The following is a 25,932-nucleotide window of genomic DNA, read 5'->3' as shown; positions in this document are numbered from 1 at the left end:
GGGGTTGGAGGGAGTGGTGCAAAGGAAACACAAGAGAACAAAAGCAGGAAGATATCACCTTCCACAAGGACCAACCCTATTTGGATAGAGTTGAAGGTGGTACCTGAAGACTCTTGAGTTCTCAAAGAAAAGGATGGCAGTCGGGGATCAAGGAAGAGGTGAATTTGGACTTAGCCTGGGCTCTGCCCCTGGCTGAAACAGGACCTTGGCCCGAGTCATACTTCTATAAGCCATCTCTGTACACACAGTGGGCACGGTGTTAGCGGTACCATCGTACATGCAATTGTGCGCATCCTCACAAAGGGCAGGCCTGGCCAGAGTTCTGTCAATAACCTGGGTAATTGCCAGGAATCTCACCGAATGCTGGTATTCTAAAACACTATTCTCAGAGAGGAGACCTCTCTCTTCAAGATTCTCCTTCAAGAAGCCCCTTCCCTCCACATGCTCATCACCCTGGTGGCTGTGTTTGGCTTGTAGACCCATTTGGATGGAGGGGTACAGTGACATGGAGATACTAAGGACACTGAAAGGGTCTTCCGCAGGGGAAGTCAATGTGCACCTGGTGGCCAGAGACAGCCCAGCTTCCCGTCCTCACCTGCCTGCAACTGCCTTCATTATTCCTAGTAAGTCAAGGCCAGGGGTCTGGAGGTCCCCATACTTGTTCAAGAAGGTGTAGATATTGGGAAAGTGTGATGCTTTTCGACCCTTTTGTTATTGTTTTTTGAGAAAGGGTTTCACTGTGTAGTCCTGGCTGTCGGAACTTGTTTTGTAGACTAGGGTGGCCTCAGACTCAGAGATTCCTCCCGAGTGTGCCTCCTGAGAGCTGGGATTAAAGGCATGTGCCACCATGCCCAGCCACTATTCAGTCTTCTATAGCTGTTTTTCCGCTCCTGCGTGGCAGGAGTGAGAGGCAGGGTCACCAGGCACATCTGTGCCTATCTTATCTGTGTGTTTCTAGCCAATGCAGCTACCCTTGGTCTGCCCAGCACTGCCCTGAATGTGTCGTACTCCCGTGAGCCAGTCCACGTGGGTGCCCTGGAGCGGGTGGCTGGCGGCGAACCAGTCACAGCCACCATTTTGCCACAGCTAAGCACCGGACCAGGGACCAATAGCACAGTCAGGCTTCTGGACTGGACAGGGGTTTCCCCATCTCCAGCTGGGAGTGGCCTGCGGGTCAGTCTTCATGAGGACTGGCAGGTGCGGGGCGGGGCCTGTAGGCTCGAAGGCGGGGCTTGAGACTGACTTCCTGGGACTTATATATGTAGGTGGTGGGGGAGTGGTCAGGGGAGGGGTTCTGAGGCAGGGGCGGAATCTAAAGGACTGTACAATGTTATAGTGGGTGACCCAAGGTGAGTGTGGAGAGCTGGTATAGAAGCCACAGTCCTCAGAATTTTCTGTATCCCAGTTCCGGATAAGCGAGTATGCGCCACTCAACATGATAGGACTGGAGCGACCACAGAGCCCGGAGCGCCGGCAAGAAGGCCTGGTCCAACATGAAGGTGGCCCGGTTGGAGGTGATGCGGGCACCCAAGACCCGGGTAGGGTCCTACTTCCCAGGGGCAATGCGTGGGTGCATACGGCTTGGATGGGAACGTCACCGGAAGTGGTCTTAAGTAGAGGATGCTGTCCAGTAGGGGATGGGCTATAGGGGATGTGGGCGGAGCCTACGTGTGGCTGTCCAGGGCTGGAAACACTGAGGCCCAGCTGGCTCCCACAGATGTCCACCAGGACCCTCAAGAAGTCACCTCTCAGGAACCCCCAGAAGACGCAAGTTCCTGCAACTGCCAGGCTTGTGGGCCTCAACAAAACATTGGTTCTTCAGGCGACCACAGTGCTCAACCTTTCCAGAAGCGGTAAGAATGAGGGGTTATGACCTTTCCTGACTTTTTTTTTTTTTTTTTTTTTTTTGGTCCTTAAAGCATCTTTCCAGTTCACGGCTTAAGGGAATGTGGATAACCCTGGGGTGCTGCTGAACGTATGGGGTTTTTCTCTCTCTGGTGAGACTGTTCCTTTTGTAGGTCAGTCATTGTGGAGAACTCAAGCTGTACCGTCGCTTCTGAACTCCTAAAACCCATGAAAAAGAGGAAACATAAGGAGTACCAGAGCCCATCAGAGGAGTCGGAGCCGGAGGCCATGGTAAAAAGAGGGCCCCACGGAGAGAAATGTGAAACTGGAGCCTCAGTTTCATATTCTTGTCAATCCAAGATAGGGGGCTGGGTCAAGAAGACTCCTATTGCAACCTACTCCCATCTTTTCAGGTTCCATCTTGAATAATAAGGTTGTAGACCACCTTATTAGAGGAAGGAAGGAAGGGAGGGAGGGAGGGAGGGAGGGAGGGAGGGAGGGAAGACTCAAGGAAAAAACTCACTTAGTATATCATGCAGGCTGGATTTGACTTATTCTGTAGGTGTGACTGGCCTTGAACCCTGTCTCTCTGCCTCTACCTCCTAAGGCAAGCATATGTCACCACACTTGACCTATAAACTACTCTCCTGGTTTTCTGTAGCTGCCATCACACCCTGATGTCAGGATTGAAACACACACAAGCGAATTGACACCCAGGGTGAATTGCAGCACTGGAAAATGTCGTCTCTAGAGTCTAGTACCTACACGAGAGATCAGGAAATGCAGAGCTGAAGCTGTAGATGTATGAAGACTCTTGGGCAGGCAGGAGGAATCAACACAGAGCAGAAATGTTCGCGCACTCAGGCTCCCATCTGTGAATGACGATTGTACTCACACCAATCTTTGCCACCTCCCAGTGGCACAGACCCAAGCAATGGATTGACTGCAGGAGTTCCTGAACACCCTAGAGAAAACTCTTAAGATTCCGGGCATTACATTGAACCCGAGAGCCAGGCAGGGGCCAGGCATCAGAAGGCGAGCTTCCATCCGAACCCATGAGGACAGGAAGCTGGAATCAGGCTTTCTTTTTGCAGAAGCAAGAAGAAAGAAAAGATGCAGAGAGAGAGCCAACCGCCAGCACCCCAGAGAATGAAGAGTGGGGCAGAAGCCAGCCGGGTATGATGGCCTGTGTATATTTGTTTATGTGAAGTGTTTATTTACTTTTGGAGGAGTGAGACTGAAAGTGTGGGTCACAGCTGAGGTCATACATGTGAGCACAGGTTAGTATATATGAAAGAGACAGTAAGACCCTTTGTAGTTTGTTCATGACTATATGTTTCTTTCTTCTGGGGGTTGTTTATCTTGCATTATGCCGCTGTGAGGCAGCCCTAATTAGAAAGTCTGTGCTCAGTATCTGTAGACTTGAGGAGCCATATTGCATTACTTCCATTTGGTGTTGTTGGTAAGCCCACACTGGTCCTTAGCCTGGCCTTTCTATTTAGGCCCCTGGCCTGGTTTTTTGTTTCTAAAAGATCCTTCATGGTGAGTTTTTGCCCTCAGACCTGCTGCTAGTATTTCTGTTTGTACAGCTGCCAAGCAGAGAAATAGAGATATACTATTCATGTTTACTTATGGTAAACCTAAGCAGAGCTTCCCATACTAGTCAGCATCTGTGTAGCAATTTGTTATGTCTTCCTCCCTCAACACTTAAACTCTGTGAACACAGGGCCTGGATTTGTTTGTCTATTCATTCATAGTTTAATTACATTGGAGGGAGGTAGGCATGCGTGCCTCGGAGCCAGTCTCCTGGAGTCAGTTCTCCCCCTTCCACCACAGGGGTCATGGGGAATCAGTGATTGCTCATCAGGCTCGGCAGCAAGTGCTTTTATGCTGAGCCACCTTGCCATCCCAGGGCTGGTGCTGGCAAGAGGTATGGTGGCCTGAGATCCCTGTGTCTTGGCGGCTCAGCCTAGAGCATTATGAATGCTTTTTTAGTAGGTGAATTGACGGTGTGTGTGTTGGCGAGTCCTTCTGGACTGTGCTTCAGTTGCACAAGTCTTTCCCATCCTGGAAAGAACCGGAAGAGTGAGCCGATTAGTGCCCCTCGTGTTAATGATGGTGACGGGTGGGGCTTGCTGTCATACTCCTTAAGTCCCAGCATTAGTGAGGCAGAGGCAAGGGCATCTCTGGAAATCTGTAGGTCGTCCTGGTCTACATATTAAGGTCCAGGCCAACTGTCTTGAGTTACTGTTCTATTGCTGTGAAGAGGCACAGTGACGAAGGAAACACTTACAAAAGAAAGCATTTAATTGTAGGACTGGCTCACATTTCAGAGGTTAGTTCATTATCACCATGGTGAGGTACCTCAGAAGGAGAGGGAGAGGAAGAAGAAGAGGGAGAGACAGACAAACAGAGAGAGAAGGAGAGAAAACTGGGCCTATCATGGGCCTTTGAAACCTTAAATCCAACCCCTAGAGACACACTTCCCCCAACAAAGCCACACCTACTCCAACAAGGCCATGCCTCCTAATCCTTGTAATCTTTCAAACAGTTCCCCTCTCAGGCATTCAAATATATGAGCCTTTTGGGGACCATTTTTAGTCAAACTACCACACCAACCAAAGCTACATAGTGAGACCCAGTTTCCAAACAACAACAGAACAAAGTCAATGATACAGGCTAGAGAGATGACTCAGCAATTCAAGAGTATCCCAGAAAACCTGGGTTTAAGTCCCAGCACTCAACATGGTGACTCACAACCATCTAACTCCAGTTTAGAGGATCCAGCACCCACTTCTGATCTCTACAGGCGTCAAGCATGCACATGATGCACAGACATACAAGCAGGCAAAAAAAAACCCAAACACATGAAATTTTTTAAATGTATTAATAGAAAAAAGATGATCCTTGAGAATCTCATTCCACAGTGCTGGGCATAAGTGCAGAGATATCCGAGCATCTCAGATTTGAGGAAAGACCACGCCAATCTCTCATTCCATACCTATCCAGATCACATCCAGATCTGTCCAGATCTTGGCACTCCAAGATCGAGTGGTCACAGCCTTTTTTAGATTCAGAACATCTCTCACTATTTCTTTTCTTTTCTCTCTCTCCATATCGGTTTTTTAAGACAGGGTTTCTCTTGGCTGCTCTGGACATGCTTTGTAGACCAAACTGGCCTCGAACTCACAGAGATTGACCTGCCTCTGCCTCCTGGAGTGCTGGGGTTACAGGCATGTTCCACCATGTCCTGCTTCTATTTCTTTATTGTTATTTTATTTTTTTTATATTTTACGTTGCTGAGGATGAAATCCATGGGCTTGCGTGTGCTGGCCAAATGACTTGCCCCTGACTACACAAGTATAAAACTTATACTTGTTTTAGACAAATACAATTGGCTTAGTTATCTTCTACCCTAAATTTCTAACCTATTAGCTTTTGTTTTTATTTTGAGGTTTTGGTACAAAATCTCTGCGCTCAGAGATTGACCCAAAACTGGTGATCTTCTTGCCTTAGTTTCCCAAATGCTGGGGTTACACACCTGTGCTCTTGTATGCAGCACCAATAATAATTCTTCTTCTTCTTCTTCTTCTTCTTCTTCTTCTTCTTCTTCTTCTTCTTCTTCTGTAGCTTGTTTATTTGTTTTTATCTTATTGTGTGGCTTGCTTGCCTGCATGTGTGTTTGTTCACCACATGTGTAGAATGCTCACAGAGACTAAAAGAGGGCATTGGACCCCCTGGGACTAGAGTTATAGACAGTTGTGGGCTGCCAGGTAGGTGTGGAGAATCAAACCCAGATTCTCTGGAAGAGCAGCCAGTGCTACTAACCTCTGAGCCGTCTCTCCAGCCCCCAGATACAGTCAGAGGTAAATACAAGTTTTGAGGGTTGTTTTTTTTTTTTTTTTTTTTTGTCTTTTAAAAATGATGTCTTTTGAAAAAAAAGTTTTGGGCTGGAGAGATGGCTCAGAGGTTAAAAGCACTGGCTGTCCTTCCAAAAGTCCTGAGTTCAATTCCCAGCAACCACATGTTGGCTCACAACCATCTATAAATGAGATCTGGTACCCCTTCTGGCCTGCAGGCGTACATGCAGGCAGAACACTGTATACATAATAAATAAATCTTTTTTTAAGAAAAAAGTTTTTAGTTGATTAAATCTAGTTTATCTTTTGGGAGGATTATTGAGACAGGGTCTCTCCATGTCATCCTGGCTGTCCTAGAGCTCACTATATAGACCAGGCTGGCCTGGAACTTACATCCACCTGCCTCTGCCTCCCAAGTGCTGGGATTAAAGGTGTGCACCACCATATCCAATTAGTTTATCATTTTAGTGGTTGGTGTTTTAGACATAGATTTTTTTTTTTTTTTTACAAAGTATAGGGTTTTAACAGCTTTATTCAGAAACCTTATCTCAAAAAACAAAAACACCTCACTAAACCAGATGGGGTGGTACATGCCTTATAACCTTAGTGCTTGGCTGAGGCAGGAGAACTATTTCTTTGAGGCCAACTGGGTTATATTGTGAAACTCTGACTCAAAACAAAACAAACAAGCAAAAACAACAACCAAAAAGAAGGGCTGGGAGTGGAGGCACACATCTTTAACTCTAGTACCAGGGATGAGACTAAAAGTTCACCAGGGGGAAAGGATGCAGGAGACCAGAGGAGACCAGGGCCTGGTCCACAGAAGGAATCCAGGTATTGCCTAGAGGTAGGAAGCCAGGCCTCTTTGCAGTGGATGATATTGAATATAAGATCCTTTTCTCCTCTATGAAAGGGGCACTTGCTAGCTATCTCTGTCACCTCAAGGCACTGGGAGTTCTAAAAGAGACGATGTATATGAAATCCTGGAAGCATCTCTGGCACCAGACGTGCCATACAGGTGGCTCCACTAAACTGTAAAAGGAATAGTTAAGATAAAACAAGGTGGTGCGTGACAGGAGACCGAAGGCTGAAGACCCGTTAACATGTTGTGTCTGGCGAGAGCATGAAGATAGCACTGGTGGAGGCTGTAGAGATGGCTCAGTGAATAAGAGCACTGGCCATAAACCGGGCAGTGGGGGCATCCATCTTTAATCCCTGCAGCTAGGAGGCAGAGGCAGATGGATCTCTGAGTTCCAGGACAGACCAGGCTACACAGGGAAACCCTGTCTTGAAAACAAACAAACAAAAAGCAGCAGAAGAGCACTAGCGGCTCTTCCAGAGACTGCCGGTTCAATTTCCAGCATCCACCCTTTGTGACTCCAGTTCCAAGACTTCATGGGCACTGCATACATGTGGTGTGCAGACAGACAGACATGCATACACATTGAAAAAAAAATCCTGGTGCAGGGAAGGAAGTGGTGTGAGGGTGAGCTGGTTGTATAAGAGCTGCCAGATCAACAAGATGGCTGTGAGAAGTGTCTGCTATGGCATGGCCCGGGGCTCTTTGAGCTTGGTTATATTGGAGGAAAGGGAAGTGAACTCAGGACTGAAGTGCCTAGGAGCATCAGAGGTGCCTGAGGTGAGAATGCCGGCAAGTACTCAGCCACCGACTGAGCGAGTGCCGCAGTTCAGGGAAGGTAAGGCAAACAGTGTATTATCTAGGGAGAAAGACCCGGGTATTGGGAAGGGCTCAGGCATAGCAGTGGTGACCTGGATAAAATAAAGAATCAGACAGAGTGGAGTGGCATCCCAGAGGCAAACGAAACAAACAAACAAAAATCAGCACCGACCTGATTAGCCTGGCATCCTGGGCTCTGACTTTGTTTCTTCTTGTCCCTGCTCAGTGAGTATAGATGAAGCTGTGTAGAGAGCTAGGTGTTCTGGAGGAACGTAGTAGGGGCCTTACTCAGGACAAAGCATGTCCTGAAGAAATCTGCACTAGATTTGGCATTGGCATCAATCTTTGAGAGAGTTTGATAGCTCGATTGATCAGTTGATGTACAAAATACTTGCCTTAGCCCAGTTGAGTCAGGTCATCAGGAGCTCAAGGTTTGGTGCCGTGACTAAAGGGATTTAAGCAGCTGGAGAACAAATCACCACGAGTTTGAATGACACCCCCCCCCCCAAGGCCAAGTGAACCAGAGTAAGGAAGAGCTGGATCAGTCAGTCTTGGGCAAGATCAGGAAGGATGGGTACCATGACTCTAGTCTTGGTATTTCATAAGGACCTATTCTAGACTATGTGTTATAAAATCCTCACACGCTGTCTATGGTCAGTAACACCCCAAAGCTGAGTCAATTTCCTGAAGAAGTTAGAACTGTTTCTTATGTGTTGGTGGGTCTCTGATTGTCTGTGGCCTTCAGTGGAAGGCAGCTCAGCTGAACTGGTCAGCCTACCTTCTGGGTCACTGGCTGTCAGAGCCTTTAAAGAGTTCTGTGCAGGAATCCCCTGTCCTTCCACCCCCAGGACTCTTAAGACTATGGAGTATGAACAGGACCTGAACTGTAGGCTCTGAAATACATAATAGATGCATAGTTGTGTGTGCACGTGTGCATGTATGTTTGCACACACTTGTGTCGATGAATGCGTGTGCTCATCACACACTTGTGTGCCCACACTCAGCATGTACATGTCAGAAAATACTGTGGAATTGGGCCACATATTGAGGCACACCAGGCTCATGCCTACGTTTGTATGTCCATAGCTATAAGTACTTAAGAGAACAACATTTAGAGGAGTTTCTAATTTCTGTGTGCTCACTCCTCCACTTCTTCCTCCCCGTTCTCCCTCCTCCTTCCCTATTTCCTCCTCTTCTCTTCATGAGCTTAGATAGCGCTGTGATTAAGTCCTCTGGCCGGGGCCTCATCACTAATCCTCACCCTGTACATTTCCAAGGAGAGAATGGCTGAGACTTTGTGAGCTTGGTTGCTGTGTAATCCAAAGGGCTTCTGGTGGCCTGGGGGTGGAGGAGAAACAGATTCTGGTGACCTCACCTGAGGTCTGAGCCCCCTGTGTCATAGCTGAGTGGAGCAAGAGGTACAGGTGAACAGTCAGAGGTTTACTGGAGCCCAGTCGGGGAAAAGGAAGAAGCTCCATGCCTCAGGAGCAGCCCGGGAGCCACCCTGTTTGTCTTGTCTCCTCAGTGTCCAGCGAGAAGAAGGAGGGCTGGTCCTGGGAGTCCTACCTGGAGGAGCAGAAGGCCGTCAGTGCCCCAGTCAGCCTCTTCCAGGACGTGAGTTGGGCAGCTTCAGCCTAAGGAGAGTTTATCCTCTCAGGTCAGGGACTCACCACCAAGCGCAGGCCTTCTCGTGTTTTCTGCTGAACAATCCTTGATGCACAAGCAGAATGAAGAAGTCCGGAGTTGAAAAAGGTGTACTGCAAGGGACTTCCTGCATGGGAGGAAATAGGGAGACAGCCTCCAAGATCACCCCTCACTTGCTGACTTGTGGATTTTAGTACCTTTTACCCAGTTCAACATATCATCACCATAAGGTAGATGAGAGAGCCCTTAAGTCTAGCCCTGATCCAGCTCTTCAGAATAGTCCTGCAGCTCTCACCCTCTGGGGACCCCACCGGTCTCATCCCCAATAAGTCAGCCTTGAGGCCAGCAGGCAGATGGGGCCTAAAGACAGCTGCTTCACCCAAAGCCCACTAGACAAGGATAAGGCTGGATGGAAGCTGGGTCCTCTCCACTCTGTGCGTTGACAGTCCCAGGCAGTCACCCACAACAAGAATGGCTTCAAACTGGGCATGAAGCTGGAAGGCATTGACCCCCAACACCCGTCCATGTACTTCATCCTCACTGTGGCTGAGGTGAGCTGGACGTACCCTCCCAATGTTTCAATGTAAAGTGATGGAGCCGTGGGGACTCGGAGGGTGGGAGGGAGGCACTGCCCTGCCTCGGGAAGCCCGGACATACAGGGGGATCCACTGGAATATAGGGAAAGCTGAAAGCAAATACCGGAAAGAAGATGACAGGCAGCAGAACACTGGCATTACCGAATAGTGACCCTAGCAGAGTACAGTGAGGAGGTGGCAGAAGGAAAGACCCCGAGGCACAGAGCAATCTGTAGCAGTTTCCACATCCTGTCTGGGGTCTAGGAGGGCAAGAAGCTACATTCCGGTCTACCCACCTTGCCCTTAGCCCTCAGGGAACCTGCTAGCACTGGACCCCTGAGATGCAGGCTGGAGCAGGAGTGGTGAAGAGGTGGAGGGTGGCATCTGCTGGCATTGACGTGCCTCTGATTCTCTTCACGGCCAGGTGTGTGGCTACCGCCTGCGCCTGCACTTTGATGGGTATGCTGAGTGCCATGACTTCTGGGTCAATGCCAACTCCCCTGACATTCATCCTGCTGGCTGGTGCGAGAAGACGGGACACAAGCTGCAGCCTCCCAAAGGTAAGATCTCCCTAGGTTAGTCCCTGGAAGGCAGTGAGTCCCCAGGCCCATCTCTTCCTCCCTCAGGTCACCCTGCATCCCACACGGTTTTTGTTGTTGCTGCTGCTGCTGTTGCTATTGTTTTGTGTTTCAATCCTGAACTCCAGTCAGTCTCTCCATCCCATTCTGATACAAACTCCACTCCGAGGCTTCTAAACCCTTTACGTGTTTACCAGGTCCTGTCTTCCTTTAGCAAAGGGTCCCTGAGGGTTTTGGGGACCTTCGACCTGTCTGTTTCTACGTCATTATTGGGGCCCTCACCATGGCCCAGCCTCTGCACGGCGCTCTGTTCATTCCCCCCTGAGGGGCCCAGGTTACAAGGAAGAGGAGTTCAGCTGGAGCCAGTACCTGCGCAGTACAAGAGCTCAGGCAGCCCCCAAGCACGTGTTTGTAAGCCAGAGCCACGTGAGTATCTGAGTAAAAGTGAACATCATCCCTGAGGCCAAAGCCACCGCAGCCAGCCCAGGGGACCCGACTCAGCACAATGGAACTCCTCTGTTGCTCTCAGCTCTGTTCGGGTGTCTTTTGGTTCTAGAGGCATGTCTGGGGAAAGGCCGAAAGCCACAAGGTGTGTGTGTGTCGGGGGGGGGGGGGGGGCGTGTCGCTGGTTATACATTTCCCCCAGTTCCCACTTTCATCTTGTCTTCATCCATTTTTTTTTAAATTACCTTTTTTTTTTTTAAGTGTTTTGTGTGTCGATGCACACAGCACACATAGAAGTCAGAGGCCAACTTGTGGGAGTGGGTTTTTCTCCTTCTACTGGGTGGTTCCAGGGATTCAAACTCAGGTTTTGTGACTTGATGGCAGGTGCCTCTACCCCTGATCCATCTCACCAGACCTCATCCATTTTTTTTTCCTGTTGTTGTTGCTATGAAAAAAAAAAAGTGTCTACACCTGGATAATATAGAAAGAAAGGAGCCTTATTTTATCCTGTATCTTCAGAAGCGAAAGTTCATGATCAGGTAGCCTTTTCTGGAGGATCTGTGGCACATGACCCCATGCTGTTGAAGGCATGTATGGAAGAGGTCATAGGAGTCAGGGGGGTTTAAACACAAGCTTGCTTCCTTCCTTCTTTTCTTCCTACCTTCCTTCCTTCCTTTCTTTCTTTCTGTCTGTCTTTCCTTCGTGTCTTCTCTTTTCTTCATTTGGGCTTTTTTGAGATAAGAGTTTCTCTGTGTAGCCTTGGCTTCCTGGAACTCATTCAGTAGACCAGGCTGGCCTCCAACTCAGAGACCCACCTGCCTCTGCCTCCGAATGCTAGGATTAAAGGCATGCATGCCCAGCTTAAGCTTTATTTTTTTTTATGATTTATCTTATTCATTTGTGTGTGTGTGTGTGTGTGTGTGTGTGTGTGTGTGTTCTGTGCATATGCCAGTGCCTATGTCCTGCAGAGTCCAGAAGAGGGCATTGGAACCTGGAACTGAAGTTGCAAACATTTGCAGATCATGGTGATTGAGCAGCAAGCACTCTTAATCACAGAGCCATTTCTCTAGCTTGCTTTCTATTCTTTTAATAAGTATTCCATCTCTCAGTGACTAGCCAAGGTCCTCCAGTCTTTTTCCTGCCCAGGACCCTTTGAGGGATACACCTCAGCCATAGCCTTCTCTGCTGCAGAATTCTCCCCAATACATCACAGAGGCCCTCATTGGCTCCGCAGCCTGGGCGCTGACTTGTGTCTGCTCATTCAGATATTCATCCTTTGGTTTGCTCCTCAGCTTATTATATAAGGGGGAAGTTTACCCTAGAAGCCCTTTCCTTTTTCTCTCCAACATCCTCATCAGCTCACCTCCTGGTTTTAATCTGTTCAGAGGTCGGTGGCAGCTTTAGCAGTTAAGTACCACATAATCCCAAGCAAAGAGTATGAGAGAGAGGGAACCCTGACTGAAAATACTTCCATACTGGCCGCGTAGCCTAGGGGTAAGAGCACCCTTTCCAGATGACCTTATTAAAGGGCAAGGGACTCCACTATGCTATTCACAGGGACTATACTTGGGGTTAACAGGTTAATAAAGTCCCGCATCCAATTGTGACAGGAAATGCAGATTTTTTTAAGTCAATTTTTTTTTAATGTGTTTGTTCAGGTAGGGGAGACTTGTCCTCTGCCAGAACTTTTGGGTAAATACATAGCCTCTGGACAGTCACTTATCTTCTCCCACAGGTCAGCTTGTGGAGATCACTGCGCTTGGAGGACAGAAAGTCCCCAAGTGGCCCAGAGCAACCCTCATTCCCAGCCCATCTCTCCCCGGTGCCCATTTCCCATGCCCAGGCAATCCTCGTAGAAAACCTGCTTCTGTGTTTGCCATGGGCTCTGGGCTAGCTGCCAGCTAGCCTGGCCCTGGCTGTGGCAGCCCTCTTCTTACTCCTAGACTCCTCCACCCGTGGGCTTCCAGGTGGGCATGAAGCTGGAGGCTGTGGACCGCATGAACCCATCCCTCGTCTGTGTGGCCAGTGTGACTGACGTGGTGGACAGTCGCTTCCTGGTGCACTTTGACAACTGGGACGATACTTATGACTACTGGTACTGGGGCCTGCTGGGGAGGAGATACCAGGGGCAGGAGGCATCTCCGCTAGGACCTCAGACACCGTGGGGCCCCACCAGTCCACACCTGGTAGTCAGATCTTGTTCCAGATAGGGGAGGGGTAGGTAGTGAGCTGCCCTGTGGACCTGAGCCATGTCAAGAGATACATAGCTCACTTTTTTCTATTTCCTTTGAAAATACCTTGGCTGAGATGTGTACACACACCCTCCATTAACTGTTGCAGTATGCTAGAGCTTTCAGTTAATGTGGCAGCTCTGCCTCACCTGGGAGCTGCCCCGCTCTCAGCCACAGGAGCCCACCCCACACAAAGACCTCCAAATATAGTTACCTTAGCCATCTCCCTTTCACCAAGAAGGGGGCTGCAGAAGTCCCTGATGCCATGCTGTGAGAACAGCAGGCTCAGGCCTCCCCATGTCTCCTGGGGCAGTGACATACTCTTGGGTTTCAGGTGTGATCCCAGCAGCCCGTACATCCACCCAGTAGGCTGGTGCCAGAAGCAAGGAAAGCCCCTCACCCCTCCACAAGGTGAGGCCAATGCCTGAGTATGCATCCTTCCCAGGCCTGGCTCTCCCACCTTGTCTTATTCATGTTAGACGTGGTCCCTGTATCTCATTAGCAGGCCCTTTGGGATCAGAGTTGGGAACATATAGGGCCTGGAGCCTTGATTTTTGTTTGTTTGTTTGTTTGTTTTTTGGGGAGGTAGGGGTTAGAAAAAGAAAGTTAGATGACTACCTTAAGCATACAGGGGTCTCAAGCAAAGGACATATATGTCCTCTCTCCTAGGACCTGGGAACTGGCTTTGTAAACCAGGTTGCCTTGAACTCACAGAGATCTGCCTGCCTCTGCCTCCCAAGTGCTGGGATTAAAGGCATGAGCCACCATACCTGGCTTCCCTCCATGTTCTTGATCCCAGTTAGGGACAGAGAGTTCCCTGAGTCACCTAGCTGGCTCAGATATTGTTCTCACCCTCTTCTCCAGACTACCCAGACCCTGACAGCTTCTGCTGGGAGAAATATCTAGAAGAAACTGGGACCTCAGCTGTGCCCACTTGGGCCTTCAAAGTGGTAAGTTGCCTCCTGCCTTCCCCAGAACTGAGCTTAGGAAGCTGTGCTCCTGGCCAGTCAGCCACAAGAGAGGTCTTGGCCAAGACACAGTCTTTTCTGTGACTCTGTTCTTGGAGCCTCAGAAGCTGGGCCCCAGCCTGAAAGCACCTGTCTCCCCACAGCGACTCCCTCACAGCTTCCTGGTCAACATGAAGCTGGAGGCGGTAGACCGCCGGAACCCAGCACTGATTCGGGTAGCCAGTGTGGAAGATGTGGAGGACCATCGGATAAAGGTGTCTCTGGGACCCTAGGCCGGGGGGAGTGGACAGGTCAGTGGGACAGGAATTCTGTAGCAGACTTAGAGGTCAAAGGCATGGCATGAGATAGATGCTGAAGATCTCAGATCTCATTATCTCCTTATCTGTGATTCACTTTTATGGGCTTGGATAAGTCCCCCTTTCCTCTCCAAGCCTTAATCTTATCATCTTTAAAGGGGCTCTAATAATTGTTGTTCTACATAAGGACTGAATGGAAATGATGGCATTTTAACCGGTGAAGCCCTCAGAACACGTGGCCAAGAGCAGTTACTGTGTACTCTCCCTCTCCAAGATCTTTGCCATGGCTTGGAGAGCACCTCTGAGCCCAGAGGACCTCCTGACTGAGCTGGGCTCTGAGAGCAACACCTGACCCCCAGGGCCTTTCTTTCCCAGCTCCGCTTTGATGGCTGGAGTCACAACTATGACTTCTGGATCGATGCGGATCACCCGGACATCCACCCTGCAGGCTGGTGCTTCAAGACAGGACATCCCCTGGAGCCTCCTCTCCGTGTGTACCCCCAGGGCACGCTTTTCTTTCCCTTTCCACCAGTCTCTGACAACCCTCCCAGGGTTCCAGTACCCGCAGTGAGCCTGGGATGCCTGTCCCCCTAACTAATCCCCAGGACATCCTGCTGCACTAAACCAAGGCATGCCCACAGGTCCCAGCAAAGTATACAAGAGCCAGACCTTCCTTCCCAAATGACTGCTGGCACCCAGTGGCAGGAATGGTGGCACAGCTTGGCTCAGAACCAGGTCTCCAAAGAACTAGTTCTGAGTACTCTTCCCTCACATGGAAACTCTCCCTTCCCTGTCCAATTGCCCTGTCTCCAGGACTCCATGCTGACTTCTCTTTCCCTGCAGGGTCCAGAGAGTCCAGCTCTGCCTCACCTGGGAGCTGCCCCTCTCTCAGCCACAGGAGCCCACCCCACACAAAGACCTCCAAATATAGTTTTCACCACCGGTAAGTAAAGTCACAGGTGAGACCCAGAGGCAAGCAGGTATCATTCAGGGAGTCTTTTACAGCTGTGGTTTGAGACCCATCAGCCTTTCCCAAGACATGAACAGGACCAAGGTTAGGGAGGCTCTGTAGGGACCAGTGGGTCTGCCCAACTAAAGCCTTCATCTCCCCAGGAAGTGCCCCACTCCTGGCTGTGATGGCTCCGGCCACGTCACAGGCAAGTTCACAGCTCACCATTGCCTCTCTGGCTGCCCATTGGCCGAGAGGAACCAGAGCCGGCTGAAAGCAGGGGAGCTGTCCGACTCGGAGACCGCAGCCAGGAAGAAGAACCTGTCTAATTTGTCCCCAAGGAAAAAGCCTCGCCATCATGGCCGGTGCGGAGGCCAGGGTGTCAGGTCCTGGGCTTCACGGGTGTGGGGCCTCATGTCTTCTTGAGCCAGCCACTGATCTTCTGCTGCGGCCCTGGTCCCTCTCTCTCCAGGATTGGACGCCCTCCAAAGTGTCGCAAGACTCCACAAGAAGATTTCCAAGGTGAGTACAGGTCCCCTGCTCAAGGTCCTCTGTCAAGTGGGTCCCTGAATGCCCTGTAGTTAATGGGATCAGACACCAGGGTACCAGACAGAGAGAAACTGGGAAGGAGGCTGCTGCTTTGAGTCTTTGGGTGCCCAGGACCGAGGCCAGAGCATAGGATAAGGCCTGGAGTGGCATGGCTTCTGGTCCCACAGACCTGCTAGGAGTCTGAGGAAATGGTGAGAAGTGGGTGGGTGATGTATTTCCACAAGGTGGAGCAATGGCCCTGCTCTGTTCTGCAATTCTAGGCATCCTCAGGAGGCCATGCCTGCCAGCTGTGTGTGACCTTGAGCAAGTTGCTGAACACCTCAGAGCCTCCCTTTCCTCACTGGAAAGCATGGAGAAGCATCCACCTTTAGAGTTGATGGTTGAAATGATGATGATAGCTACTACTGTTTACTGAGCCAGGCTTTACATGTGCCCTCTCTCTCTCCAGCCTCCTGTACTGTGTCTAAGGAAAAATGGGAGGTTCAGAGATGAAGCCATTTGCTCAGGGTCATTCCCCTGGTGAGGCGCTGAGCTGGGATTCAAACTTGGCCCTGACTTCTGCTCTATGGCAGTAGGCTTAGCACACTATGCCCTAATGTCCTGTCAGTGCCCAACCTTGTTGAATTCATTTGCATGGATTTCCATAACAAAATATCAAAGAGCAGACAAGTAGTTCTCAAAGTTCTGGAGGTGCAGGCAAGGTGTGAGGACTGGTGTCTTCCTGGGCCTTTTTCCCTGGCATGCAGACCGCTTGCACCCGTGCTGGTCCTGTGTAAGCATCCCTGGTGTCTCACTGTGCAGTGTGGTAGGCGGCTAAGGAGGTCCCAGTAAAGCGTTCAGCACAGCTGCACATCAGTCAAACACTTGCGCCTGGGAGACTCCCTCTTGCCTCTCTCTTCACTGTTTGTTCTTGGTGGAAACAGGACGCAGTTCTTGTTGCCTCAGGCCAGAATGACATCTTGCCTGACTTCTGGGCATAACTGCAGGCTATTTCAGGGTCAGGCTATGGGAGGCCTTTCTTCTGCCTGCCAGGGTCAGCTCTCAGTTGCTGGATTACATTCTAACCACAAGAGGGCACCTCTTGACTGACTGTGTTCTTAAACTGTTAGTCCTGTGTGTATGAGAGACAGACAGACAGACAGAAAAGGGGAAGAGAGAGAAAGAAGAGCATGGAAGATGTCATGGTGTGCACATGGAGATCAGAGGACAACTATGTAGTGTCCGTTCTCTCTTTCTACCTTTATATGGATTTTGGGAATCCAACTCAAGTTCTCAGGCTTGCACAGCAAGTACCTTATGGGCCTTTAGCTGCTAAGCCGTCTCACCAGCTCAGAAGCCAGCCTTTCCAGTGGTTGTAGCTGTGGCCCAAAGAAGAAAAAAGAAAGGAAAAAAAAAAAGCCTCAGGATTCAGCCACAAGCCCCTGAGGCATCTCAGGGACAGAGCCTGTGTCTTTTACCTCCACAGGAGGGACACTGGCCACGCTGACCATTCTAGAGGAGACTCCTCACACATCCACAGCAGACCTCAGTATAGGTTGTAGATGTGACCACTCCATCAGGGGACAGCACCTGGGATTTGGCTGTCCTCATTGCTCAAATGACCCACAAGGGTCATCCCTTTTAGCTGTGTGGCTAGGTGGTTAAGTAAAACGCTGTGACTGCTCCCAAGACTCTGGCTCTGCTCTGAGGAATAAGATAGGACCCAGGGCATCAAAAAGGGTTTTGCATGATGAGAACTTAAAATGTGGCCAGGCAGGGGAGGCACAGCCTTTGGGTCACAGCTGGAGCTGGCCTTCAGTCACAGGGAAGGAACAGCCCCTCAGTGATGCTTAGGTGAGCCGTACACAGGCCCAGGAGAGATGCAGAGGGTAACAGTGGGGCTGTGGTAGAACCCTAAAGGCCTGGAGTGGAGATACGAGTTGCTAAAGAAGTCAAGAGGCTGAGGTGTAGGGAGTGGGTTGGGGCAGGACTGTCTGTAGCAAGCTGGGGCTTCCGTCGGCAAAATGGCACTGGAAGTGCTACACTCTGCATCCAGAATTAGTAGCAAACACTGAAAAAAGAGCACTTACCCTAACTGTAGACTGAGGCAGAGTAGACCCCCAGGAAAATGGCCAAGCTGTGGAGGTCCCTGGACCTGCTAAAGAGCATAGGGTCAGGTTGTCAGCAGCTGAATTGAGTAAAGTCCAAGGGATGAATGCCAGACCAGACCTGTTGAAGAGGGAGCCAAGCAGAGTGGCCTCAGCCACCTGACCCATGGAGCCAGGGACTCCTGAGCAGGTCAGAAAGCAAGCGATAGGCAGCCCAGGCTTGAAGAGCTGATAAGAACTCATTCTCTAGCCACAAAACTGCCCTAGACTAAGAGAGTTGGTCAGAGTCCAAAAGGACTTCAGAAGGGACACACAGAAGTCATCTCTCATACCAGGGACAAACTTGTCTGAACACTGCAGACTGTTTGAAGCCAGCAGCTCCAAGAGAGCATCCTCACAAGTCCCAGGGTACTGGGGTCCCTCCAGACAGTGGGTGCTGGAGCCTGTGAGCAGGCAGCCCATTGGAGCAGCAGGAATAAGCACAAGGTACCCCACATGGCTCTGCAGGCTTTCAATAGGGGCCCTGCTCCTGTCTGCAGTGCCAGCCAGTGTCCCCGGTGGCACAGGCATGAGCTATCCTTGGTTCTAGGCCATCGTTTTCTGCTTCTGCCTTCTAGCCCTCCCTCCCAGCGTGGTGCACCAGTCCCTCTTCATGTCTACCTTGTCGACCCACCCTAATCGCTCATTCTCTGTGTGCTGGGAGCAGCACTGCAAGCTCTTGCCAGGAGTGGCGGGCATCTCAGCCTCCACGGTCTCCAAGTGGACCATTGAGGAGGTATGCAGCCCTTCCTTGGCCGCCTCCTCCTTGTGCTCCCCTGAGTAAGTCTCCCTCTGAAGCACACCCTAGCAGGACACTCAGGCCAGAGCCTGCTCAGATGGAGCCACATAGCGCTCCTAACAGCCTCCAACCCTATGTTCAACCCTCCTAGCCACAGCCCCTTTAGCTGCCCAGCAAGGCTGACCAAAACAGGCCCCTCATGGCAGATAGAGAGGGTTGTCCAGTCAGTCAAGCTGAAGACCATGCTTTAAGGAACAAGGAACCGACCTTCTGTCGTGTGCCACCGTATAAAGACGGGAGGCTCCCCTGAGGCTGATAAGAAAGAACCTGCCCGGGCTGGAGAGGTGGCTCAGGGGTTAAGAGCACTGGCTGCTCTTCCAGAGGTGCTGAGTTCAATTCTCAGCAACCACATGGTGGCTCACAACCATCTGTGAGATCAGATGCTGTCTTCTGGTATGCAGACAGAACATTGTATACATAAGAGAGAAAGAAAGAAAGAAAGAAAGAAAGAAAGAAAGAAAGAAAGAAAGAAAGAAAGAAAGAAAGAAAGAAAGAAAGAAAGAAAGAAGACCTGCCAGCACAGTCAAGGGCACTAAGACCGTAGAGTCTCACCTCCCCCCGAGTCCCCATCCCCTGGTCAATATATCTCCTTTGATTTTTCAAGGTCTTTGGCTTCGTTCAGACCTTGACAGGCTCTGAGGACCAAGCACGCCTCTTCAAAGACGAGGTAAGGTACAAGTGCAGAGGGACAGAGATGGCGTCACTGTCACTGAGATGGCAGGAAACCACTACCTTCACCAGCATTACCTGAGCCTGAGAAAGGCCTCTGATCAATCATAGTCACCCACGTCAGGAGAAATCTTGTAGGGACTGTGACCCCACTTGGGGATACTGTGTTCAGATTCCCTTTGGAAAGGAAAGGGTGCCCTGGAGAAGGGATTCGTTTGCTCTTGTGCTCTGCCCAGGGCTGTTTGAGTTGAAGCTTTTTACAGTTTGTGGTGCCAGGGAGAGAAAACAGCTTCGACCAGGCCGAGCAGGTACTCCAGCAGATACTGGATGGCCTAGGTGTCGATGTCTGCCGCAGAGGTTCTGACACGCTAAAGCAAACACCCAAGAGCTCAGGAAAGATGTGAAGCCGTGAGTTGTAGGGGAAAGAATGCCAGGCTTGAAGGCAGTCTGAGCTGGAATCCTAGCTATGCAGATTTCAAGGGTTTGTCTCCGAGCACACATCTTCCTGTTTTTAAAGTGGAGGTAGAACGAGCGCCTTGGGGGCTGCCTTGCAAGTCATTGTGACATTGTGAACTTTAGAAATAAGGAGTGGGTCTTCACAAGTGTCTAGCATGATCATATCCCTAGCATGGCGGTGCATGTAACAACATCATAGTCAAATAGAAATCCCATTGCTATGCCAAAAGTCCAGTATGGGGAGACCTCTCTAAATGGCAGTCCGACTTTTTGTGCGCAGTTGCCTTTAAATAAAGAACTTTATCCGCGACTCTCTTAAGTTGTAGAGTTTGAAACTGGAAGGTGCCCTTCCGTGTGTTTAAGGCCTCTTTCCGAAACGATAGAAACAGTCCCCTGCACCAGCACAGTGTGGTCTCGGCTGCCCAGAGTGGTCCCCTGTGAGAAGGAGGGATGTCTTTAGACACAGCACGGTCCGCCTCTTCGGATCTGGGTGTAGGTTTGCCCCATGTTGCTGATCTTATGTATGCTTCTCTGGGTGTGCAGCTGGACTCCTGTTTCCTAGAACCTTCTGACTAACGTGGCGCAAATGCACCAAGCTCCTTCTCCAAGGGACGGCTGGTTGTTTCTTCTTTCGTTTGTTTGGGGTGGGACCTGGTTGGGTTTGGTTTTGCTGCCGTGAGTTGAGCCCCGAGCTTCTCGAATGCTCAGGCTGCTCTCTGCCACTGCTCGGTGGCTATGCCCCTCCTCCCCCAGATGAATTTTGACTGAGGTGAGCATCCAGTACCGCAAGGTTTATGAAATGCGTGTCCTTGAATCCACTTGAGTCAAGACAGAACATTCCCTTCACGCCAGAGAGCTCTGCCTTCTAGTCAGGCCCCACCCTAAAATATAACCACTGTAGATGATCACACTTTTCAGCACTGTGGATCGATAGTGCTGTAGTTTGGCTTTGCCTGTTCTTGAGTTACTGTGAGCGGGATCAGGCCCCAGGTGCCCTATGGCTCTCTCTTCGTTCCCTGTAGTATTTCGGGGAGGGGACTGTGTAGTCCTGTGTCCGTAGTTTCTCTCCATTTAATGAACAGACCCTAGTCCTGTTAACGGACATTTAGATAGTTTTCACTCCTGAGACCTTGCCCCGTACAACCACCTTCCCCTGTTTTTTTTTTTCATCTCACTCTCTCCTCACAACTGGCTTTTGGCCTCCCTGACTAGAGTGCACACTAGTCAGCCTTTCACACACTCGCTCCATCTGAGGGTGTTTGGAGTAAACTATTGGCCTCACTAGTGACTCCCCTGAGCACTGAGACTCGTGACTTTTTCATACAGTGTTGTTACTTCTCCAATCCCCCACACCTTGTCCTCATGCACATTTCCTGTTACCTGTTAACTATTTTTTAAAAATAGTTTTTGAGCCATGTAAGGCCTACATAAATCATGTCAGGTGTTACATAGCCCTTAAATTCTTCCATTCTAGGATAGTACTCTCTTTTTTCCTTCTTTTTCTCATTTTTTTCTTTTCTTGTGACTTTTTTAAAAGTGTAAGTCAGGACTAGCAAGTTGGCTAATAAGCAGGTAGAGGTACTGGACACCAAGCCGGAAGGCCTGAGTCTGATCCCTGAGACTCACATGATGGAAGGAGAGAGCTGACTGCCAAAAGTTGTCCTCTGGCCCCCACACACATGTAGTGACATGCACATGCCCACACTCACGCATACACAAAATAAATAATTATAGCAGAAAAAAAAATTTAAAAACTAGAAATCAGATCCAAAGGCTTAGTTAGAGTCAAGTGTTCTCTATCTCTCCGATTTGGGGGTCAGGAAGAGGTCAGAGGTAGCACCCCATGCTGCAGTATCTGCCCAGCTTTCCATTCGTAGCACTGAGATTGTCTAGTGGGTTCCCCTGGGCTGCACTGTTGTCGTTGTTTGTGTTCGCATTGCTTTGTTTTGACTTCAGGCATCTCCCAAGTGCTAGATCATATGTGTACATGTGGAGGCTGTTACCCAGGTTACAGAGTCCAGGCAGCACTTCGGAAGCTGATGACTAATGAGTGAAACTGCCTAGACCAGGAGCCAGGTTGTCCTCCCGGGCGTGAGACCTGCGCATCCTCCTGGGGCCTTGTGCACTTGGCTTTGTGCTCAGCTGCCGCTGTTTTGACTTCTAGTGGCCAGCCCCAGCTACACAGCAACAGCTGGTTTCTCAAAGCTACCGTCTGTGAGGGCTCCCACCATGATTTTCCAGTATAGGCGGAGACACAGAAAGAGAAAGAGAAACTTGCATGTGTATGACACGGGGGACCAGACTGGCTTGCTCTCCTTCTCCATCCCCATTGCTCTCTTCCTTTTCTCCTTCCCCTGCCCCCTTGTCCTTCCTCGTTGCCCTCCCTCCTTTCTTCCCCACCTGCCACATGCCCTTTCTTCCCTCATACCCCCCCACGTATCTGCCCACACCTTTCTTTCACCTCTCTCCCACACCCCTCACAACCCCCCAACACACACCTTTTCCTCCTCCTTCGATTCCTTCCTCCCTCTCCCGCCCCCTCAGATGATTGACGGCGAGGCCTTCCTTTTGCTGACACAGGCGGACATTGTGAAGATCATGAGTGTCAAGCTGGGCCCAGCCTTGAAGATCTATAACGCCATTCTCATGTTCAAAAACACTGACGACACCTTTAAGTGACGGGCCCTCCTCCCACACTTGCTGGGCCCCCTCTGCAGAGGTGCTTTTCTCCTGACTTGAGTTCTGTACCCCCCGTCCTCACTGTCTGACTAGGCTGGCTCTTCCCAGAAGGAGTCTGGGAGCAGAGGAGTCTGGGGGTGGGGGTCTTGGCCCTCAGTCCTGGAGTTCATTTGTCTCCAGTTGCCCCAATGAGGGTGTGACTAACCTGAGGCCTGGCTGATAGGAACGACTGTAGGTATCCTGGCTAGGGCAGCCTGCATCTTCAGCCACCTTGGTTGTTGTCTTAGGAATTAGGAGGAGCCGGTACAGTGGGCATCCTCTACTCAGACTTGTGTTCTTTTTAGCATCTCTGTATGCTTTTTTCTCTTTGGTGCCTCTCCTACTGAGAAGTGACCATGACCTTGGCATATATATTTACACTTAAAAGGTGCCCCCTCCCTCTCTGCTGTTGGCTGTGTACCTTTGTTCTGCTGCCCAGTTCCTGAGCAGCACCCCCAACCCCCATCATGGTCCAGCCAGGCCCCGCGGCTCTTCTCCCGTAGTTGGGTAAGTCTCAGAAATATGGGAGCTTTCTTCTAGGAGCCTCTGGCTGTCTTTCCCCTTTTGCCTCTAGCCAGAGATTCAGAGCCAAGGCACCTTCCTGAACATGTTCCATTCAGGACCACTCAGCACTGAAGTGATTGAAGTGGCCAGTACCAGGGTTTAGTTCCAGCAGAGCAAGCAGTTGGGTAGAGCCCATAGAGCCCATGTTATAACAAGCGGGACCCAGGCTCGCTGATGCCACCTTCACATCCTTGTTGGGTGTGGGAAAGATGAAGTCTGGCCCAAGACACCTTGGAGACTTTGGCCTGAAGGGTAGCTCCAGAGAACATGGTGGCTGCAGTGTTCTATCTGCATCTGTGGATCTCAGCCAAGATATTACACGTGAGTGAGAGGCCCCGGCCAGCCCAGCCTCCTGCCAGGAGAGGGTAGCACTGTCCAGCACACAACCCCTGTGACATCGCATTCACTCTGTCCCTTAAACATTTCTCATTTTGCTCTTGAGTCTAACGAAGGCCACTCACAGTAGAGAGTTGGGAAGGTTCCCTGTCCCTCCTTTGGACTCTCTGAGCTCTCGTGCCCTTCTTGACACTTTCCAACAGTTGTTCACTGCCACCTAGGTCCCTGCTGGGGCCTGGGCCTGGACCTTTCCCGTCTAAGTGAAGGTTCAGCCTCCATTCAATTACTGCCAAACATGACTCCCAGCCTATGCAGGGAGCCCCGGAGCCCGGCAGGAGCCGCCCGGCCCATAGGTGGAAGCCAGTGCCAAGCTTCATCTGGTGCTGAGGTGGATCTGCAGGCTGAAGAGCAGGGCCATACCCCAGTCCAGTATACTTGTAAGTCATGTGTATGATGTGTGTGTGTGTGTGTGTGTGTGTTTACACATGTCAGTCAGCAATATCTGTTAGGTGGAGGTGTAAGGTGCAGTATTGGGATACTGAGGGCTACTGTTAAGCTATGAAAGTTTTATTATTTTTGTCAGAAATAGGAAACCAAAAGTTGTTGAGTTCCTGTTTCAGCCGTTTTGGACCTCTCCTCCCTAGGCCAGACAGCTTCTGGGAGACAGCCATTTAGCACCCAGCTAGCTTCGGGAGCCTCAGATTTCCCCTCCCTTTCAGCCCTCAGGGGTAACTCTGAGCATAACCTTTCTTGGAGGACACCAGGCATGGCCAAGGGGGCGGGAGGGCTAGGTCGACAGATGTGACATCAGTGCCCCTTTGCTGGGAATAGAGAGGAGCCGATCTGCTATCTCAGCGTGCCATGGAACCTGCCACCTCCTTGTCTTTAGTCTGCTCCGTCACTCGCTGACCAGTCTGAGAGGACAGCAAATGTTCCGTGTTCTCGGCTGGTGCCGTGAGATCATACAGCCCCCTAGGAGAGGGACCATGCAAATTTTGCCATGCAGTTCTGGGAAAGGCCAGCTGGACCAAAGGCTTTGGAGAAGAGGACCTGCAGCCTCTCAACCCTGAGGCCACAGCTCTTCGGCACTAATGTCAGACTCCTTGGAAAGAAATCTGCCGTCTGACTGTCCACCAGCCATCCACCGGACTGGGTCTACAGATGACATTGTTGTACCTTGAACTGAGAACATGGGAGTAGGTGGCTGTTTCTGGCACCCTGTGCCCTGGTCTCTAGCAACAGGAACTACTTATACTTTGTCCCCAGCAGGCTTTCCCAGCCTCTGCTCAGCCATGACCTAGGACAGAGATGAACTTTCTGTTTAATTCCTAAGGCAGAGAAAATGGTTCCTGAGTCTGAAAATGAAGCCTGTTTCACTTTCATTCACATGCACTGTGATGGGGTTATGTTTTTGCTGTGTGTGTGTGTGTGTGTGTGTGTGTGCGCGCGCGAGCTAGCAAGTGCACATTCTTAAAATCCTCTGGTTTAAACTAAAGTGACTCTTGAGGAAGGAAACATTACAAAGAAAATAGAGTATGGTTTATTTGTCTATGTATTGAAACAAGATAAATAAATAAATAAATAAATAAATAAATAAATAAATAAATAAATGGGTGAGCAGTCTGCAGCCAGAGTCTGTATCTCTTTTTGTGGTGAAATGCCCAGAACACACAGGTGAACATCAGTGCTGCCATGTGTGAGGAGGCCAGTTTCTTCCCTCTGCTGCTTGGTAGAGGTCCTAGAGCAGTGGTTCTCAACCTGTGGGTTGTGACCCCCTTGGGGGGTCAAACAGTCCTTTCACAGGGGTCACCCAAGCTCATCAGAAAACACAGATATTTACATTATGATTCATAAAAGTAGCAAAATTGCAGTTAGGAAGTAGCAACAAAAACAGTGTTATGACTTGGGGTCACCACAGCATGAAGAACTGTACTAAAGGGTTGCAGCATTAGGAGGGTTGAGAACCACTCTCCTAGAGAATCTGAATTTTATGCTTAAAAGAATCCAGTTTATAAAAATAAAAATGCATTGAAAGGAGAAAGCCCATTTGAGAGCACTGTGGAAGGGATTCCTTGCTGAGAAACAACTGCCTAGGAAAGCGTTCTCACAGTCAGCCGCACAGGCGATTGTGACAGCGTTCTCACAGGTGCACAGAGGCTGTGATAAAGTGGTCCAGACCATACCTCGGGCTGACAGGGGAACTTAGCAGGATCATTCACGTGGTGGTGTTTGTTTTATAAGAATGAGACAGGTAAGAGCGATGGGGTCATGGAAGCTTGTTCCAAGGTTCCAGAAAGCTGCTTTAGTCAGACAATGTGCTGTGGGGCCAAGTTTTCTGAAAGGGGGCCTCGGGTGGCCATCGTGTGAATCTGTGAGGGTGTGCCCCAAGTTAGAGTGAAAACACCAGGATCTCTGAGATGCCAGGACTGTGGGGCGTCCACTCAGGAAAGCTGCAGCTGTGAAATAGAACTAGGTGAAGAGAGAGGTTATCTGTGTTGCAGGGAGCAGACCGGGAGATGCAGGGGTCCTGAAGGCTGTGAGAGCCCAGATGATTCCACCAAGCACTCCAGATGCCAGATATGGAGTGTGGGGATTTGGTGTCAGCTGAGGGTGGAGCTGTTTGGTAGGGCACTTGCCTAGCGCGCAG

The 25,932-nt window shown here is 50.2% G+C and overlaps 1 protein-coding gene across 1 annotated transcript; it reads left to right on the top strand.

The window, feature by feature from the left end:
- On the top strand, positions 1-24,902 carry L3mbtl1 (L3MBTL histone methyl-lysine binding protein 1). The gene is made up of 21 exons (XM_021636310.2): positions 1-623; positions 959-1,173; positions 1,406-1,538; positions 1,718-1,853; positions 2,019-2,136; positions 2,940-3,021; positions 8,909-8,997; positions 9,474-9,578; positions 10,027-10,162; positions 10,515-10,606; positions 12,568-12,719; positions 13,190-13,266; positions 13,720-13,805; positions 13,967-14,077; positions 14,495-14,609; positions 14,963-15,062; positions 15,233-15,433; positions 15,541-15,590; positions 18,322-18,479; positions 19,147-19,209; positions 22,212-24,902. Exons 1-21 carry the CDS (start codon positions 278-280, stop codon positions 22,344-22,346), a joined length of 2,700 nt encoding a protein of 899 aa, XP_021491985.2. The 5' UTR covers positions 1-277; the 3' UTR covers positions 22,347-24,902.
- Positions 24,903-25,932: the final 1,030 nt, after the last annotated feature.

The sequence above is a fragment of the Meriones unguiculatus genome, chromosome 4 (genome assembly GCF_030254825.1).
Source record: "Meriones unguiculatus strain TT.TT164.6M chromosome 4, Bangor_MerUng_6.1, whole genome shotgun sequence".
Taxonomy (NCBI): domain Eukaryota; kingdom Metazoa; phylum Chordata; class Mammalia; order Rodentia; family Muridae; genus Meriones; species Meriones unguiculatus.
Note: the sequence above shows the minus strand (reverse complement) of the source record. Positions and strands in the feature narration are given on the sequence as shown.

Excerpts from the sequence above, each read along its gene's own strand:
- L3mbtl1 (XM_021636310.2), top strand. The coding sequence starts at position 278 with ATGCAATTGTGCGCATCCTCACAAAGGGCAGGCCTGGCCAGAGTTCTG. Across the intron at positions 624-958 it reads AACTGCCTTCATTATTCCTA|CCAATGCAGCTACCCTTGGT; the intron begins GTAAGTCAAGGC and ends GTGTGTTTCTAG. Across the intron at positions 18,480-19,146 it reads CCAAGTGGACCATTGAGGAG|GTCTTTGGCTTCGTTCAGAC; the intron begins GTATGCAGCCCT and ends TGATTTTTCAAG.